A 20,832-nucleotide genomic window follows, 5' to 3' on the forward strand; every position below is an offset into this window, starting at 1 on the left:
GTTTCTTAGTATTCAAAATTTGTGGGGACTACATTGAACAAAGTTGGTCATATTAGAACCTTTGCATTTCAAGTTGTCTAATTACCTTCTTTGTGTATCTCATCACAAATTGTGGAAGTTTAACATCAGATTTTACTCTAGAAAAGGATGACATATGGTCTGATGAAAATGGTGGACTTAATCAGAACGAAAATGTAATTCTGCATTGGGAAGCTTGGAAGCTTTATTGGTGCCTAAATTTTGTGGACATTAGTACATCATTGTATATTTGTTAGTTGCTTTGCCACTGGTTCAGAATTCAAATCTTGGCAAATGGTTTAAAGGTTTAGAAAAAGATGGGGCTTACAGTGGAGCAACCAGAAATTTGACTTGTGGCATATTTAATCAGCTACCCTATTCTACCCAATGGTTCTAAGTGGCCACCTTGTCCCTGATGGCTTAAATTCATTTGGCCAGCTGTTGCCATTTTCCTCAATTATAAAAGGAGCAGAAAAATGAACAATCTTACTACCCTTCCCTATTGTGCATGTTTTGATGTTTGGGACAGTTTATTGCGGTTTCAGTTTCTGGGTTTTCAGAAGCCAACTTTGAGAAGGTTGGAAGGCAGGTCCGACCTAAAACTTCGGTTTGAAATCTTTATTGTCTCCATTACTAAAAGCCCTGGAGGTGTTGAAGGTGAAAAATATTCCGAACTTGAAATTCTGGTGTTCAAGGTGTTCGTGGCATCTCATACTCTTTTATTACTGGGAGTACTAATTATAACAGGGTCTAGGGCTTCTATTATCAGAATCGGTTGGATCGATCAGGAATCGGCCAGAATATGCACTAAACCTAGAAATCTAGTACAGATCAACCAATCCGGATCAGCCGGTATTTCCCTCCCAAATCTTAATACACTGGCTAGGAGAAAGGTTTTTGGCCGAAGTAACTTCATTCACGTTTAATCAACCATCCCAAACTGTAATTACCCCAGATACAAACATCATCCATGGCAACAAATTATTTTATGTTCAAGTTGGATTTTCTTACAATTATTAACCATTTTCGTAAGGCAATATTGTAAACCCATTGAATGGTTAACTTTCGTCCCTTATCTTTTCATCCATTTCCAGTTTTCCTTTAAACGATTCATAGCTTAACTAATTAAACGGCCTTGGCATCAACAAGAAAGAATTGCTAATTAGATGGCACTTAAATGATTGATTCTTGATGTTTGGTCCATCCATTCAGGATAATTATATCAGTGATTAGGAAGGGCTGTTTAGTTGTGTAGACAACCTAGGGCATTTCATCTATGTAATGTATACCCATAAGAATTTATGCCAGTTAGATCCAAATCAAGCGGCTAACAGATTAATGATACAGTGCTGACATTATCATTTCCCTTGACCTCTCTACATAATCAGAATAAGTATTCCTTTTGGAGGATAAAGTTTATGAATAGCTTCACAAGGAAAATCATATGCTACTGTTAAATCAATCTATGCCTCTAGAACATAGTTGTTTTTCTCAAAAAATGGAAGATGATTTCTCATTCGCAGCACAAAATATTACAATTTAGAACTATTGATCAGAGGGGGTGAGTAAGCTTGACATGCACAGAAACTGTGAAAAGCCCTCCAAGATCTGCCTGGTTCAGGAACCACATGATCACTAAATGGGAAGATCTGGGTAAGTGTATAATTAGAATAAAACTCACTCAAGCTTCATATAAATACATCTGTCAAAAAGTTGTTTGGGTATATCAAAACCGTCCATTCACTCTGCTGTTAGAATTCTGGCTTTTTGCATCAAATGATGATGAATTTGGAACACCATAGCTTGATCTCTTCTTCTTATGGGTCTTCCATGTGAAGATATCCCCACTCCAACCACTTCCCACGGGACTTTCATTTTCAGGCCTGCTGCACTGCATGGGTCCAGATTTGAGCCTTTTAGGGGTCTGCCCAAAGGAATCTTCAGTTGCTCCCTCACTGACTGTAGATTCATTGGCATTCCTTGGGTCTAATGCTTTTTGCTCTCCTCCTACATTATCACTGGTTGATTCATTTGCCTCATTCTGAAGCTGTTCTCTCCTCCTCCCTTTACCCATAAGCTTCGACAAGTCTTCTCCATTTTCAACAGCCTTTATCCACTGCATGTCACTCAGTGTGTCAGCATAAACCACCTCTTTTCTGCGCCGCTTTCCTGTACTTCCATTAGCATCAGGTTCCACATCCTTAGACTTGTCTGCCTTGTTATCAGGGACGGAATATGCCCAGTCAGGTACTTCATGTACTTCCATCAGCCTTGATCTGTAGTTCTCCCTTTGCCGTCTTTCCTCATCCATTCTCTCAAACAACCAGAACTCCTCATCCGATCGAGCTGCAAGACTGTTGATTTCTCTCTCACTTGGCACATCTGTCCCGAGTGAATTTGTACCTCTTCGCATGATTTCCTGCAACATCTCTTTTCTGTCCTGAGCTGCAGAAAAAAAAAACATTCTGTTTATTTCACCCAAGTTTCTTGACATAGTTGGGGTTCTCATTACCAACACAAATATATACACAAACAATTCAGTGAATAACAGACAGCTCATATGGTGCTGATAATTCCTACATAGACATTGTTGATATATTATATAGACCACCCACCAATAGTAATGAGATAGTAATTCATAAAATCGGATTTCATGGTCAGGAAACAGCCTGATTCCACTCACTAAATAATAATTACTCCATCCTAGTTCCAACTAATGGTATTAATGAAAATATTAAATTCAATTTGAAATATTTGAATGTATGTCTCCATATATACAATGAAGTGTTCGATTATGATAAATTATTAAAAGTAATAATGCACATGCAATTCTGATTCTCTTCCTGAATGAAAATATGTCTAGAATAATCAGCATAATCACTATAGAAAGTCACCCTTTAGAGGATTAAAGATAATAACAAACCTGTGGAGGTTGTATTGAACAGCCCTGCCTGAATGACTTTGGCATCAATGCCCATTTTCTGTTTTGCACGTTCCAGGATAACCTCTTCAATTGATCCAACACTAACCAACACAAAGACCCTCACTTCCTTCTTCTGCCCTATACGATGGGCCCGATCCTCTGCTTGTTGGTCCATTTGGGGGTTCCAATCACTATCAAATATTATAACAGTATCTGCAGTTTGCAAGTTTAGACCAAGGCCCCCAGCACGGGTGCTCAAAAGAAACATGAAGAAAGGTGAGTCCGGTGCATTAAATTGCTTAAGTAGAGTCCCTCTTTCTTCTGTCTTTGTGGTGCCATCCAGTCTAAGATACTTATAATCATGCAGCTGCAAATAAATTTCAAGGATGTCTATGAGACGTGTCATTGTTGAGAAAAGCAGAACTCTATGCCCTGTTCTTCGGAGTTTTGGGAGCAAGCGATCAAGCAGCTCAAATTTCCCAGATGCTCGAACAATCTCCTCCTTGCGCCAAATGTTATATTCGCCCACAAAGAGGTATGGGTGATTACAACACTTCCTGAGTTGCATTGACAAGTTCTGGAGACTCTTGGACTTCCCAGATCCTGCAGATTCTTATCTTTTAGTAAACAGGTAATAATTTCTGTTCTCTCTTCCAAAGTAATATTGAATCATGGAGAACCCAAGTGGGGGGAGGGGAGGGGGAGGGGGGGGGAAGGGGGGAAGTAGTAGGAATTAATCAGCTTAAATTTGAGGGTGACAGAAAATTAAGTTAAACAATAAAAGCTCCAGAGAGATAAGATTCTGAATGACACAGAAGTTCAATTCAATTAAAGAGTGAACTTTGTCCTCGCACATTTTCTCAGGGCTGAAGACAGCATCTTTCTAATCACTGGACAAAGATGAAATGATGTCAACTGTAAAAGATACTCATGGTCATCTACACAAAGGCCAAACTCTCTAAACTGCAAATATGATGGTAATTTAGAAGAATTAACATCGAAGACAATGATGCGCTGCATCTGATTAGTTTAACAGCAACTTAGTCATCTTTAGAAAAAACAGTCACTTCTTTCTGAACGAACTCATCATCCAAAGGGTTTTCTGGACGGGCACCTATTTATTTCCACGTGGCAATGTCAGATGGGGCTGAAAATTTGTGGTCTGGTGGAACCCCAGACCCTCTGCTAATATATGAAATTTTAGCCCAAATGGAGTCTGCCAAGTAGCAAAATAAAGCAACAAAAAATCATGATTACGAAGAGGGTGCAGAGTCCAAGGAGATGCATTGACATACACAGGGGGGGGGTATGCCATTACGAGAAAGAGTAAATGGTTGAATTTGGGGCTGAAGTTTCACTAGTGGCGAATCCAGACCATCCCTACATATCCGATGGTCCGAATTGCCAAATCACCCTTCCAGGTGGGAAAACTAGCTGTGTCCATCCAGAAAACTGTTTGGATGTGCCCACCCAAAAAGATTTTAATTAAAAAAAAAATAAAGTACCACTTTCAAGAGCATTAATAGACATTTTTTCCCCTTTATTGAGCATAGAAGTAGAAAACCACTTCTGCAAATTAACAGCTGGCACCGACAAAAATAGACATACCAGTATCCAACCCAACTCTTCCCAAGTCAGTGACCTGTTGATAGTATACTTTCTGCCATGCTGACAAATCACATTTCAGTATGACCTGTGTTTTCCCAGGAAGGAATTTCTCCACCTCATCTTTCTTCCTCCTCAGTATGAATGGCCTTATAACCTGGGAATTGGGGTAAAATGGTTATATCTAAAAGAAACCAATTTGATAGAGTTATAGAAACTGCCAACACCTACCTGATGCAAACGACGAATAATCAAAAGCTCTTCCTCATCTGTAAGAGAAACATCACATCGATCCGCAAAGGGTGCATTAAACCACTCCTCGAAATTCTCAACTGAATTAAAGATTGTGGGGAGGAGAAAATTAAGTAGGGCCCACAACTCTTGCAAACTATTTTGTATGGGGGTGCCAGTTAGTAGAAGCCTCCGCCTAATTTTGTAGCTGCACAACGGGAGAGCAATAATGTCTTGAACAGATCGACATAATGGGAGAGCAATAATGTCAAAAAGATTTACGGTATTGTATGAACTACTTTCAGAAGACAGCTGTCAGCTAATTTACTTCGTAGAATATGAACCAATATAGATGCATAATGATCCAAAACTGGGCCAGAACTTTCATATGTAATACAGTCTCAAACGCAATGTAGCAGCTGTAAGCCTAGGGATTGAATGGAAATTAAGGAATGTGTACTAGATTGAATTTAAACCAAATTGAAAAAATTATGAAAGGAATACTATTTTTACATTGTAAGATAAATTTGCAGTTCAGTTGAGAAGATTGGAAATACATTTTCTGAAGCTTAAAGTGGTAATCATCATATTCAACAATTAGGAAAAATCTGGGAAATTAACCTTCTGCATTCACCACATAGAGATCAAAGAAAACAAACTAAAAGCTAGACATGGAAATGAACTGATGCTCTAAATGTGATGCAACCATCCACTGAAGGAGTCAATCAAAAGTCAAAAGTTGTGCATAACATTAAATAGCTATTTAAAGTCCCACTTCCATAGGAGTAATTAAATATTGTGTGAGAGAACCCTGCCCTCTGGTGCAGGTACATGCCAGCATGCGCAGCCAATGGGAGGGAGAGTTTGAGCATCTTCAGTGCTGAGGCAGCACGGTCTTTCCAGCCCCGCTGTGTCTAGCCGTACAAACTCAAGTGCGCAGAAATTCTTCTCCTTAAATATTAGTACGATAATGGAGGCCCAAAACCAGTACAAGGTCAAACTTGTCAGCTGCAAACTTTAACCAAAGAAGAGACAGAACTCATTGTTGTCTCTCCATGTTCACATTCTTGTGCAGGTCTCCTTCAAAATTTTCCTTCTATCTGCCTCCTCCCCAAATAAGTACGAAATTATTTGCCAGCCTTGGGAAGTGATTACATGCATATGATACAGATTATTAATCACATTAAGTACTATGTACATCACAACTACATATCACCAAATGTGAAAATGATGATGTAATGCTACAAAATACTAATGTTATTAAGACTTCTCTTGGAAATTCCCAACCAGAATCATATTGTTTAATCTTTTGCTCATCGGCACTAGTTTCATGCATAGAAAGAAAAAAGGAAAACAGGCCTTGCACTATCTAGAGACCAGTCACCAGTGTAGGATTTACTGAGAAGAATGAGAAGGAACACCACCATATCTCCTACAACATCATACATTTGTCCATCCAGATCCTTTTTTCTCATGAGATGAAAATGGTGACCTTGATATAAAATTGATGTAATCTGGAAGGCAACATTCCAGTGTCCTAGTTCATGAAAACATAAGGGAAAGAACTCCTGGTTCACCTATATACATATGATGCATCATGCATGACAGCATGGACCATGAATCGTGCATGACCGACATGAAAAAGATACAAAATATTTTTCCTATTAGCTGTGCTGCTGGTATAGAAACAGCTTACAAACAAAATAAGTGCAGCTGAAATGAGTAAGTTGAGATAGGTAAGTGGGGGAAAAAAATCTAAGGTGATCTAGGAGTGATGCAAAAGAAGATAAGTTGAAGGAGCATCATTTAATGTGGTAGGGGCGTTTGCAGCAGAGGCCATTGAGTACAGTGAGAAGGAGGAGTGATATGATACAGATTAGGGTTGAAAGACTGGGGTTAGATAAAAATTGACTAGGGAAGAAGTAGAGAGCAAATATATGAATTGCCTAGGCTTGACAACTAACATGACCTTAAACAAATCTGAGCGCCGAAATAGAATCCATGAAGCCAACCCCATTTAGTTGGGAAAATTACCTGAATTGAGCTGTTTTGCTAGTATCTAACTCATTTGAACTGACATGCAACTTTTATAAAAATTAATTGCCATTCCTTACATAGTTTGAATGCATAAGGCCTGAGCAAATTATTATTATTATTATTATTATTATTATTATTATTTATTTATTATTATTATTTTTTTTTTTTTAAGTTCTACTGCAAATTAAAACAAATATCATAAATTGTCATAAACCCATGAAGAAGAAGACGAAGAAATGCGTCCATACTACAAACTCTTTCTTGTAGGTGAATCACCAAATAGTAGATAACGCAACATGAAAAGCAAAAAGACATTCTTGTTATTATTTGGCAACACCAAAGTTCTGTCAACCATCTAAACCTATGATAAACCTCTCCCCCCACCACACCCCTCCCAAAAAAGGAAAGAAGGAAATGGAAAGAAAGAAAATGTAGAAGAAAGTGATAATCATGGTTCAAGATCTCGGTGAGATCTTGTTTTTTGAAAAAGGCGAGATGGATGTACTAGTGAGCTAAAAAATGGGCAATATCTCGACGTAGATTTCGACGTCTCGCCACATATCTCGGTTTCGATCCAGTTTTGGTTCAGTCTTGGTCCAACCAAGGCATATAAAGCATGGTTTCGACCGATTTTCTTGGGGAGCCGTTGCATGCACCGGCAGCTATATATGGCATAAGGACAACCGGTTCAAACTATAGTCATTATAGTCAATTTGGCCAGTTTGGACACCCACAGGCCAGTTCTTTCCCCTCTGCCACTGAGTATGAGGGTCAATCACACTCTCAGATTAGGTCAGGTTTTGTGGATAGCACCTTCGGGGCTCCAGAACCGCAGCCATACATACCGGTTCCTGTCCGTCAAGCACCAACCAGCAGCTATGGATCTCGTTCCAACTCATTTAGTCTCAGAGATATATACCCAAAGATTGGGTATCTCCAATTTGTTGGTGATGATATTTATAGGGCTGTTGTGGTAAACCTTGAGTATTACTTCCGTCATACTATGACATGGCCAGCCTTTGTGCTTCAATCAGAGCAAAACATACTTCAACATCAACATTAACAACATGGAGGCTATGATGATATGGCCTAACACACATTTCAGTACTAAGAGTCTTGGTCTTTAGGATGGAGTCTAAATATCTAGTTGTTTACTATATCAGTATATCTATGTTATGTACTTTATGCAACTATGTTGTAACTTGTTATGTTAATTGTCGCTTATCTTATGGCATTACAAATTTTCAATGTATGTGACTCATCAATCATCAATAATAATTAGAAATAATGGCTTTTATATTTTAATGATTCTGTTGTGTCAGAATGTTGATTGTGGAAGGCGGATTGGTGAATATATCATACTAAATGAAGGGTTCAAAAACTCGCCGACTACTTACATAGGGTACAATGTCAAAGTACCATTTTGAGTTTGATTTTTAAAAAACTGATGTATCCATTGTGTTTAGAATGACTAAAATAGGATAAATATATAGTTTTAGGGGCTACAAAGCCCATATGCCCACCAAGATCAACCAGCGAGATGAACGCTAAAAAAGTACAAGATCGCCAGATATCTTTTTTTTTTGTGGCGAGATGTGTGGCAAAACCAAGATCTTAAACCTGGTAATAATCTAACAAAGCACATAATTAAAGGGAATGAATGTCTTGGAAACAACACCCAAGAAATGTATTAATTGTCACTGATTAAATTAGGACATAGAAGTTCCCAAAATGATGTTGCACGTCAACATATAAAAATACTAAAAGAGAGTAATATGTACAGACAAACCAAAGACATGCACTGGTAAATAAGGCAATACACCATGAAAAGAGAAATAAACACAGCTTTATCAACTTTTTTTTTTATTGGGTGTGGGGTGAGGAGGGAGAAGGGAGAAGGGGATTAAAGCAAGAAACAGGAAAAAAATGCTCTATAGATGGTAAAATTAGCATACTCAGCCAAAGTCCGGGCAAGAGCGGATTCATGATTTTTCAACCGATGTCCTTCATCAACAATCATGTAGTGCCAATGAATTTTCTTCAAAAATGATTTGTCTCGCATAATGAGATCATAGTGGGTTATCATCACGCTGAATTTCCCTTCTCCAGAATACTCCTCCCTCATAATCTTTCTTTCATCTTGACGTCCATCATATAAAATAGCCACGATACTGGATAATAAAAGAAGTTCTCAAGAAAGTGAGTTTAGTGTAAATAAATTATAAAAGATAACAAACCCAAAAAAAAAAAAAAGAAAGAAAGAAAGAAAGAAAGAAAGAAAGAAAAGAAGAAGAAGAAGTTATTCAAACAATACCCAGGAGCCCAGGTTGCAAATTCATTAACCCAATTTGGCAATACAGCCTTTGGAGCCACAATCAAGTGGGGCCCAACCACACCCTTTTTCTCCATTAGATACGCAACCAATGATATGGTCTGAATTGTCTTTCCTAATCCCATCTCATCAGCTAAAATCCCATTTAGATTGTTGTTAAACAAAGATAGCATCCACTGAAGTCCTTCCAACTGGTATGGCCTTAATTCTCCCCCTTGAAGCATGGCTGGTTGCTCCATCACCTGTAGAGTTAAGAATTTAGATGCTGTGCTCCTGGTCTAAATCAAATATCTAATATAAGATACTAAATCTTGCAGAAATCAAGCAGTATTTTTGCCTCTTAATGCTATAAAAAGTCACAGGGCAGATTCACTTTCCATAGTGATAATCATATGTGGCTGTGCTGAACTATATAGGAAAATGGAATTTCCAAACAAAGGCCGCCCGGGGGGGGGGGGGGATAAAGCGACAAAGTGGCATTCTTCTTGGTCAATGAAATTTGATTTCAATTGGGGTTCACAGAACTTTCACTGGAATATTTCCAAAATAAATCAAAATTCTGTGGAAGTAGTGGAATGTTGGGAAGAACATGCAATTTCAAGAAGGCACCATTAGGTAAAAAAACTATATAATCATTATCAAGACACAAAGGACTATAACAAGCATCTATGTATAATAAGAAAGACATATGGACCTAGCCCGGCGTTTCTAAGAAGATACGGTTGATATGATTCATAATCTTCAAACAACGTTTTTTCCCCATAAGATACAATGTTTGCTGCTGCTTCTTTACAAGTAACAACTCTCATTTATGATTGAGATTTAAAAACACTAGAAAAACAAGTTCCCAACAATGGAAAATGGCAATCCACATCTTAGGATCTCAAGCTTTCCATATATAATGAGTCTATTTTGCCAACAGATTTTTTTTTTTTTTTGGGTGGGTTGTAAATAAAAAAGAACTTATATATATATATATATATATATCACTGAATAGAAGAAATGTCTGTTGGGTACACAAAAATTATCGTGAACATTTTGATATACTAAAACTTCCAGTGGTTTTTACATGGACATGTGAGGGACCGGACCATCAACGATATGTGCCCAATCTGTGAAATCATCTATGCTGAAATTGATTCATCAGATCTTCCTGACCGTATGATACATCACCTGTAACGCCGTAACAGTCCAAAAAAAGAACATAGCATTGATCCTTTTCATTGTTTTGAGTATATTTTTTAATCTTCTATACAAGTTTGTACGGGAGCCCAGTATTGTACACAAATTTTGATTAATGAGAAACTTTGTCTTCGTTGCCTATTGTGGTAGTTAAGGATTGCGTCAGGCCTTTCCTTTTCAGTGTTTTGAGTCTTCTATATAAGTTTGTAAGGGAGGCCTGCATTGTATACAAATTTTGAGAACTTTTTGCTGCTCCTCTTCTCCATTGGTGAAGAACCTTGTGTTTAACCCATCCAACCACCTTGCGGTGTGAATCCCGGGTGTATTTCTTTTGCTATTATTCTTCTTCCTCCATCTTCTTCTCCATAAACCAAGTAAGTGCTCCTCTTAATTTTCTGCAATTCCTACTCTGATCTGGAATTCATGCAAGGAGTTTTTTAAATGAATTACAGTTGAGGAAATCTTCCCATCAGATTATCCAAATCTTTTGATAGGTTATTCTACAAACCTAAAGGAAGAACTTGATCAGATATTCCCCTATCAGACCTGCTGATCTGGAGTTATTTCATTTCTCCAATTCTGACCTTTATAACCAGATTCTTTTTTCTACAATTCTGATTACTATATTGATTTGATTACTGTTCGGTTATTGTTGCTAAGATCTAATTGCTAATATCAGATTCGATTGGTATTATAGTTCTGTCTTCTGTTTATCAACCTGATCTGTGATTTGACTGATATACCCCTTTCCTAATGCTACTTGGATTGACTCGTAACTTCTGATCCAGCCCTTGGATCGAGTTTAGAATTTTAACATGTTCTACCCCTTATTTGCTCAACTGACCTGAGTTTAGAGACCATCTGAGCTCTTGATTTTGACTTATGTGATTTCTCCCTATCTGGTTTTATATTCTCTGGGATTCGATTCTATTTGGGACTGTTTTGGTTAATCAATTACGATATTATATTATTCAATTATGTGAAACATATGCCGGTTAAACTCAAGGGAAAATTCTACAGGACAGCAATACGACCAGCCATAACTTATGGGGCAGAGTGTTGGGCAATCAAGAAGTGTAATTTGAATAAGCTGGGGGCAGCAGAGATACGGATGTTACGTGGGATGTGTGTCAAGACCACGAGAAATAGAGTAAGGAATGATTGTATTAGAAACAAATTGGGGGTTGCTCCGATTCAGGACAAGCTCCGTGAGAGCCGGTTGAGATGGTATAGCCATGTTCAATGGAGACCTATGGATGCCCCAGTCAAAAAAATTGACCAGCTTCTTCATATAGAGAGGGCCAGTAGAAATAGGGGCAGACCTAAAATGACTTTTAACGAGTGGTTAGGAAAGATATGCATATGGTAGGGCTGGATTTCTAATATGACCGCAAATAGACCACTGTGGAGGACAAAGACCCGCGTAGCTGGCCCCTTATAGGGGACGTTTCTGGGATGCTATCTATTTTACTGCTAAGTATCGCCTTTTAGTTCCGTGTGCACTTCTTTTATTCTGCTTTTCTTTTACTTTGATACGTATTGGATCCATTAACCAACCCCATTAACTTGGGATAAGATTATGATGGTGGTTGTTATTGTTGTTGTAGTATTACATTATATACTGTTATAGTTTTCTTCCAGAAGGCTGTACCAATTTTAGGTTTACAAATGCTTTGTAATTACAATGACAGCTAGTAAACTTCCATTTTTAGGGGTGAAAATCAATGCTAAGAAGCACTAAACTTCACATAAAACTTTATACAAGACCAAAATAAAGAACCTAGGTACCATATGATAGCATAGAGAGACAAGGAAAGGTGAGGCAAAGTGCCTATTTCTAAAATACATGCACTACCCACAGATTAATTGTAACAGAGAATAAATGCCTTTGGGAAAAGGAAACTTCTTGTCATCAAAATTTTCTAAATTCTTATGAATAGGAAATTCAACCACAACAATTTCTCTCAGAAAGTCTAACTCACAGTTCAACTGAATAAAATCCAACCACAAATAAAGAAGTTTTAGAAAACATTGTTGCAGATCTTCTGTGCAGTAAAATGCTTAACAGCTTTCCAGTTTTCTTCTTCTGCACTTTCCTTGTACAACCAAACATAACCTTGGGAAAGCATAGATCATGACCTTTCTTATAAAATTTACTGAAAATTACTACAGGAGATAGTGATTTAGTGGTCTCTTACTCAAGGATTAAAATATCAGTATCGGGTATTGTATCGGAGGTACGCAAGATATGCATGGAAATACACTTTTGGAGCAAAAAACACTATAAATAAGCAATATATAACATGTATCACATATAAACACTAAAATGGAGAACAATGTATAACGAGACAAGTGCATTCAATTGAAATTGTTCTACATATACTGATATACAATATATGAATATAAAATTTCCAACTCAATATCAATTTTTACAAGAAAATAAAAAAAAATAAATTTCAGGTTGAAACCTATTTAAATTTCTGAGAAATTTCAAAATCTATGAAAAAATTGATGCAATATTCATGTTTGATGCAATTTTTAGTTTGTTTTTCCTATATCTACTCATTCGTAGCCCAAAAAAAAAAAAGTAAAAGCAAATATTTGCGAAAAAAATTCGAGTTTTTTCAAGTTACCCATCTTGCATTATGTTTAGCTTCAAAAAATGATTTTTTATGCTTTAATCCTCTAAGCATCAATTTGATTGTGATTTTGAATCATTTTCTATGAATGATTCAAAGCCCCAAGTCCAAGAAATGAAAGGGAGATAGATTGTGCAGGTGTGATTCATATTTTGGAAACTTAAAGTACTGCCAGCGAGAAGAACAGGCTCTGTTTAGAAAGTGAAATGGGTATTATAATACGTACCTTAAGTATTGGTAAGTATCAGTGTATATCGGAGTGTATCAGCCGATACTTATCGATACAGAAGGAGACATTGCACTTTTTGCAAAAAATGCATTCTTTCCACACCAACTGATACCAATACATATCAACACCAACTGATATTGATGCGTATCGTCCAATGGGATCGATACTATCTGCTACTTTAAACCATGCTTTTAATACTTATTTTGACTTAATAATCAACCAAAGTGGTACCCAATTCAAATGATCAACCCCCCCCCCCAAAAAAAATAAAAAAATAAATAAAAAATTCTAATTTTACTAGCTAAAATCATAGTAAAGCTTGAATTACTCTCAGCCTCCTGTTTTTCTAAGTTATTCATATTAATGCAATGCCAAATAGATATGAAGGTTTTGCAAACTAAATGCTCAATTCGTTTTTCGATCGAACTGAATGCTCAGTTCTATTGCTATTCCATTTCTTACAATGCAATAGAAAACTAAGTAATAAAAAAGCACATTAAACTAAACTTAAATACATAAAATACAAAGGACTAACAAAACTAAAATCCTAAGAAGATAAAGAAGGTACAATATTAAGAAACAAAATTATGGATTTGCACCAAAAAAAAAAAAAAAAGAAGAAGAAGAAGATAAGGAAGGTACAATATTAAGGATTTTCTCTTTACCTTCTCCTGAATCGAATGAATGACAGAATTATACTGCCTCTGGCCTTCAAGAAAATCGCTTGTCTTCACATGGCGCTCAGAATCTATATCAACCACGTCTATGTCTTCATCAGGGAGCATATCCTCAGGGGTCTTACTCTCAGAAGCAGACAAATGTGAAGGAGCATCTGTCTCTGAGCCTTTCAGAGATTCTTTGCCATCAGAATGTTCGGCATCTTTTTGCCTTTGAACTGCAGCTCCCAAACGAACAAGAAGGTCATTGGTTTTCCCTAGAAGCGTTGTCAGCCGTTCATTCTTGCTCTCCTCCACCAAACGCATGTATGCTTCTTGGTCATCAGCTTTCAGTGCTTGGAACCTCAATTTCTCCGCCCTTGTAGCACGTTGTCTTTGCCTTCCATGCCATGCCTGTTATGGAATTTCAGAATTAATAAATTATAATGGCTCCTTCCATTATAGGGTTAAAAAAAAAAAAACAATACTGACAACCGTTTAGTAGTTTTATTTACTTTCTGTGAAAAGTAAGCACCTTTATTCCCTCTCTCTCCTGTCTCCCTCCCCCCCAAGGGCCCTCTCTCACTCTCTTTTTGGTGAATTAAGTTTGGCCCATTAATGCATTAGAAATGGAAACATATCTCACTCTATAAGTCTGGAGAAATATCTATTAAGTTCATAATAAAAACAAGAATACTGCCAATAAAAAAGTGTACTTCTGATGATGGTAGAAACATATCTCACTGTATAAGTCTTTGTTTATATCAATGTTTCAATTGTTTTCTGTTCCTTGAAGTTATCCCATCACTAAGGGTAACGAAGGATTGGCAAGTAGGTAAACACTGAAAAGGATAAAAAGATAAACTACTAAATCCTCCAATTTCTACCTTTTTTTTTTTTTTAATTGAAACATAGCACAATGGAGGAGAAATGTAAGTCATTTTACGAGAAACATAAAAACCAGATTATGGAGAAAGCGAAAAAATTACATGCCTGAACCCCATCATTCCTTTGTTTCCGGCGCTTCAGAGCAGCTTGTGCTTGCAATTGAAACTCACGAGCTGTATTAAGAAGGTCTGCAAAAAATTTCCTTTTTCGGGTCTCCATAAGATTCTTTTCCTCCTCCTCTAACCTTGAAAACCTCTGCAGCAAGGGGATTTCATAGCAGTGCATAATAAAATATAAGGAGGAAGAGAGAAAAACATTATGTAAATTTGGGTTGGATGAAGCTCATAGTCCCAATTTCACAGCTATAATATGCATGGGAATAGCCAAGCAAGAGCCACTACTGTCCCTCCTAGTAATATCTCTTAAGACAAAAGTAAAGCAGGCAGGATGGTTATAGTAATCTCTGAGGTACGATGGTCAGAGATGAGAGCAGAGAGTAGATAGCATAGAGAGAGAGAGGTGCAAGAACTCTTCTACGTCAAACTAGGTGCGCACCTCACTCTCTACTCTCATCTCCGACCATCGTACCTCGGAATCCGACACTTCCACACATATAAACAGCGAGGACTGATTTAAGCTTGATTACCAACCATCTGTTTATTTATTGGTTTTGGTTTAGGCTTTCAAGACCAATTAGATTAAATGGTCAATTTCAGTCTTGTGCCTCATCTGTGCAGGACTGATTAAGGCCCAACTGGTTGACACCCCTTAATCAAGATATTGATCTGTCAAACTCTTTTTCACCATCCAAAAGTATATGATGTATCAGATTTTTACAAACCCAATCTTGTTAAGCAAGTAAATTTTTCACAAGAAAGACCTAATTGAAACCAATCAAAAAGCAGCTCTAACTCCTCAACTCCCTAGTACTAGAGAATCCATGGGAAAAGAACTAATGCATGTACCACTAACCTCTGCATCCCGTTTCTTTCGCAAACGCCCATCAGTCTCCATTGCAAAAGCATCTGCCACGCCATACATGATCAAAGGGCGAGACAATCGCATCATTCCCCAGTCAAACAATTGCTTCTCGGGATATGCACATTTCTCACGCAGCCAATATTCTGAATTCACATCAGTTCGGACCTTGCTTTGTAACTCTGCTAGCTGGTAGAAAAAGAATCCTTGCCCATAAGGACAGAACCCATGTCATCCCTCCAGTCCTTATAGGGGAAAAAGGTTGAAGAACAAAAAACACCATCACATAAAGCATTCAAACCAAGTTCTTGTAAAGGTACAATATGGAATCAAGGTTCGAAATTTAGAATTTCGTCCCCATTTTTCCCTCTGCCAAACCCCAAATATTTCGGTGAAATTTTGCATATAAATTCTGATAGTCGTTTTGTTTCAGTTTCTTGCATTTCAGCAATTTTGGCGATATTTCGGACATTATTTGGAAGTTCACCATAGTGCAATAACACATTTTTTGCTACCTGTTTTTCATTTTAAAGTTACCATATTGCAATTGGTGAAGCTATAATAGTGTGATACTGTAATCATCAATTGGTTGAGAACACCTCAGGCAGTCCGTTTCTAGAGTAATGGACAATTATAAGAATGAAACACAGTCATTGTATCCAACGGGCCATGTTTTTGACTTATTTTTGGACCCCGCAATCGTCTACTTATTATGGATGTCAACAATGCTTCTCAACCATAAGAACACTTAGAGGTCAGTAAAGGCATGGACAAGGGGGATAGAAATGTAATACAAAACATTTCTCTTATTGAATCAGAGAAAATTAGATTCATAATAAGATTAACATGTATCTTCTTCTTTTCTTCTCTAACATGTATCTTCTTCTTTTCTTCTCTCTCTCTCTCTCTCTCTCTCTCTTTTCTCTCTCTCTTTTTTTGGGTGGGGGGAGGGTTGGAATGAGTGAACATACTAAGTTTGGAAAGAACTTTAAAATAAAAGGTTACCTTTAGCCCATAGAGCTCAAGCAAGCACTTCGTTTGCAGGATCTCACCTCTACTTGAAGGCAACTCTGGTTCATTATAATGCCCAAGTTAGCTTTGGAAACAAAATGCCAAGATAAAACCTGGAAAAGGACAAATAGTTCTACATGGAAAGATACATTTTTGATACATTAGCATTAAAAAAAAAACAGAGTGCGCACTTCACATTTGTGTTTGAGGAACTTAATAAGTGGAAGACAACCATAATGAATGAGATGATTTATCTACAGAATATTTTCCATCCATATTAAAATAAAGAGCCTAGTAATATCTACAACCGTCCCTACTAAATGCAGCCTATAAGCACATATGCAAGTAGAAATATGAAAACACACTCAAAAGAAGATTAGCCATTAAAAGCCAAGAGAATATGCTTCATTTGGTCCATGAACACACAGACAGAAATCCCAGATATGAGAATCATAGCAGTCTAGCAGAAAAAAACAACCTTCAAGCTCAGTTAAACGATGCTGAATGTGGCTCATTTGGTCCATGAACACACAGACAGAAATCCCAGATATGAGAATCATAGCAGTCTAGCAGAAAAAAACAACCTTCAAGCTCAGTTAAACGATGATGAATGTGGCTCCGTATACGACTTTCCTTTGATTCTCTCAACTTTAAAGCTGACATGCAATTTGGACGTTGCTTCACCAGGGCATCCTCAAATTCTGTAATTAAAGCCCCTCCATCAAAAATCTGATGACCACTCTGCCACATAAAGGTCCATAGAGATTTCAAATTTAAAGCCCAATCAAATACTACAACATAAGTCATTGAACCACACAACAATAACAAATTCAACACTATCAGAGTAAAAATTAGTGTCAGGTTTCCTTGCAGACAACAAAGATCTAAACAATTTGGTCCTCACTCCATGTTCATTACCTACGTTAGATGTTGAAAGAGGTTTAACTGATTCACAAAATGAAATACCAATATACCATATTTTGGACAACAAGGTAAACCAAAAAACTACCATTTAAACAAGTGCTTCAAAACATTTTTTTTCAGTTATCCAGGTTGATTCATTCAGCTTGTCATTCAATCCCAAGAACAATATATGGGTCGACACTTCAGCTCAGTTACTTGCGATATAACGGAACAGAAGAGCAGAAGTAATGTGGCTGACACTAGAAATATTGGAACTAGGGAATAGTGATGTTGCCGGATCCATTTGGTTAAAAATACCTATAGAATAGCCAAACTTCAAACAGAGGTTATACATTTCTGTGATGGGTAACCGGAATTGAATCCATTAGTATTTCATCATATCTAAAGGGGCAAATTTTCGCTATGTAGTTGTGTTCATAGCTTCAATGCCTTCAAATACGTTTGCCCGTGCTCAACCACAACTTCGACAAAAACCATACAAGGATAATTTTCCATCAACCCAAAAAGTTCAACGTGGTAGAAAACATGTTTTCACCCCTACCCTCCAACCTACAAAATATACCCAAAACATCAATATAAGCAAAACAGATGTTTTAATCTCCCCACATTCCATGTACCCGTCAAAGGTTTCACACGGAAGAGAGAAAAGAAAGCAGAAAAGGGCAAAAGATACAAAGAATCAAGCACACCCATTCCCATCAAACTCGAATCCTACCCCGGGAGAGGTAAAGGAAAACCGCCAACGAGACCGTCCCTAACCACGCACGGCGCAATAGCACCGTGCATGTAGAATCAGGGCAGCTCTAGAAGAAAACCTAGGCCCTTCTAGGGCTCCAAGATTCTAAACGGAACGCAGTTTAGAATAATGCATCGGTTAAGACCCGCAAAAGCAACACAATCCAATTGAACCAAAGAACAGACAGAAAAAAAGAGAAAGCGAGAAGGACATGAGAGGATTCGCACCGAATTATCCTCCGACAGGCGATTGCCCTCACTATTGTGGGCTTCAACGCCGACACCATGATCGTTACTGTTATCGGAATCATCCTCGTTAAGGTAGATGGAGCAAACAGTGTCATATACCTCGGGAGGGAGAGGGAGGTTTCTGGAGATGAGATTGAGGGCGCAGATCAAGGTCTTGGTCTTCTGAACCTGATCGAGGGAAGCTCTATTCTCCACCTGAGCCACCATGGCGGGAAAGAGACGAGACGGATATTTTAGATTTCGAACTTATTAAAACACCAACGGTTCTCTTCTCCTCTCCTCTGCTTACGATCTCTCTCTGCCCCTCGGTTCTCCCCTTCCCTTTCACTTCGCACAAAGCCTTCTCTCACACACACACACACTCTCTCTCTTCGCCCTTTGGTTGGGTACTTAGGTTCAATAAGGAGGATAGAATCGGCTAGAGCCTGCGGCGAATTACGGAAAATATCCCCGAGTATGTAAGAAGTGACGAGAAAGATCCTAAAAGGATGGAAACGTCTGAAATACCCCCAAGTATGGCTATTGTGAGGATTGTCCATTTGTCCCGGTCTGGAATCTGGATCTCGGAGACTTGGGCCTGTTTGGTTGGCAAGAAAAAGAAATAAAAACTCATGTAGTTGTTTTTTCAACCAAGGTTCTTTAAAGTGAGGGATTAAGATGGTGTGTATAGGGTGTTGAGAAGCAGTGAATGTATTATTGATTTTTTTATAATAATAGAAAACATTTATGACTCTTATTTATGTCTCATTTTTTTTTCTAGCCCTTGGGAATCAATATGACCAAAGATCAGCATTTTCAACGATTTATGAATCACTGCCATTTTTTATGGTAATTAATCCACCTAATGATTTTGAATTAATGTCACGAGTTTTCTTTCATCAACTGTGAAGAGAGAATCTCTTGATCCGCAAGTTTTAGGGGTTAGGCTAGGGGTGTTAATTTCGCTCGATCAACCTCAGCATGCTCACATTCTTTGTTTTTAAATATCAATATATATCACCCATTCTCTTTTTTCTTTTTTTTTGTTAAAATATGCCACCCACTCATTATTTATTTTTTATTATTATTTTTTTTTTAAATAATCAAAGCTATTCTAAAGAATAAAGCCTGAGCTAGCCTAGCCCATCATACCAAAGCCAATCTAGGCTGGGTTGGGTTGGGTTGGGACTTGGCTGAGTCAAGAGAACTTAGGGTTGGGTGGAGATTTTAAAAAACCCAATTGATTGACACCCCTAAATAGGTTAGATTCTTAAATACACTATGGGAATAATGCCAATGATATTTCATACATCAGATGATTAGAAGCAAAAGGAATAATGATACCCCAATGGCTATATTATTTTCACTATTGTTAAGAAAAACTTTTGCCTAATAATTCTTTCAAAGCATCTTTCCATATCTTGTTCGATGTTTAGTTTTTTTTTTTTTTTTTTTTTTTTTTTTTTTTACAAATGACGGGTATCCAGGCCTTCGGCCTGACTAGTCACACAGGCCCATATTGACCCCACAATAGCATGAATCGGGTCATACAGGGATTGAATGAGAACCATTCAACTTTCACTGAAAGTAGTAAAGAGAGAACTAAACACCCATGTGTGAGTGGCTCAAGGTGTGCCTAGTGGGAGTTAAACTTAGAACATCTGAGTTTACGACTTGTACCAAGTTCATTACTCACCAACTGCACTACCCCCTTGGGTTAAAATCAAAATAGCTTGATTGCATGGAATTGTAAAATAACTAACCGCTTGCACTGAATGCCAAAGTGCTACAGTATTTTAAATGTTTATGTGACAAGAAAATTATCCCATCCACCCTTCTTCATCAGAATTATACTATATTCAGTAAAGATTTTGTGGTAAAGATGGGATATGGCATTCTTTATTACCATTTCCTTTCATTGCCTTTGCTACATCTTGATCCCATTACATGTCGGACCAATGACTTTTCTTTTTTCATTCCATTTTTGTTCGCCTAATAAACGAGTAATAAGACAACTAATATATTGATTTTGCAATTAAATACATTTATGACTTACTAAACTATAATTGATACACATGCATGTTGCACAGTGAATATATTGCCTGCATTTTTGTTTTCAGATTCTTACTTTAAACACGTATCATATTATTACTATATGTGTTTTTTTATACCCAAAAAAAAAAAAGATTATCGCCCTCCAATCCATTTAATGTTTG

General features: G+C 37.4%; 1 protein-coding gene across 3 annotated transcripts; it reads right to left on the reverse strand.

Moving 5' to 3' along the window:
* Positions 1-1,466: 1,466 nt before the first annotated feature.
* LOC122091392 (probable ATP-dependent DNA helicase CHR12) lies at positions 1,467-19,033 on the reverse strand. 3 transcript variants are annotated; one of them, XM_042661302.1, is made up of 12 exons: positions 18,617-19,033; positions 17,314-17,470; positions 16,724-16,788; positions 15,713-15,907; positions 14,846-14,995; positions 13,862-14,266; positions 9,129-9,388; positions 8,770-8,985; positions 4,778-4,985; positions 4,550-4,703; positions 2,942-3,544; positions 1,467-2,463 (listed from the first exon to the last, which is right to left on the reverse strand). In XM_042661302.1, the coding sequence occupies exons 1-12, from the start codon at positions 18,842-18,844 to the stop codon at positions 1,745-1,747; spliced, it is 3,360 nt and encodes a 1,119-aa protein (XP_042517236.1). In that variant the 5' UTR covers positions 18,845-19,033; the 3' UTR covers positions 1,467-1,744. The 3 variants fall into 3 exon arrangements, with proteins under 3 accessions (XP_042517236.1, XP_042517238.1, XP_042517239.1); XM_042661304.1 differs by lacking the exon at positions 18,617-19,033 and having other exon boundaries at positions 15,713-15,963; positions 17,314-17,375; XM_042661305.1 differs by lacking the exons at positions 17,314-17,470; positions 18,617-19,033 and having other exon boundaries at positions 15,713-15,924; positions 16,724-16,760.
* Between the last annotated feature and the right edge of the window lie 1,799 nt (positions 19,034-20,832).

This window comes from Macadamia integrifolia, chromosome 10 (genome assembly GCF_013358625.1).
Source record: "Macadamia integrifolia cultivar HAES 741 chromosome 10, SCU_Mint_v3, whole genome shotgun sequence".
Lineage (NCBI taxonomy): Eukaryota > Viridiplantae > Streptophyta > Magnoliopsida > Proteales > Proteaceae > Macadamia > Macadamia integrifolia.

Excerpts from the sequence above, each read along its gene's own strand:
- LOC122091392 (XM_042661302.1), bottom strand. The coding sequence starts at position 18,844 with ATGGTGGCTCAGGTGGAGAATAGAGCTTCCCTCGATCAGGTTCAGAAG. Across the intron at positions 17,471-18,616 it reads GCCTGTCGGAGGATAATTCG|AGTGGTCATCAGATTTTTGA; the intron begins GTGCGAATCCTC and ends TTTATGTGGCAG. Across the intron at positions 4,986-8,769 it reads CTTGCCCGGACTTTGGCTGA|CTACAAAATTAGGCGGAGGC; the intron begins GTATGCTAATTT and ends CCCGTTGTGCAG.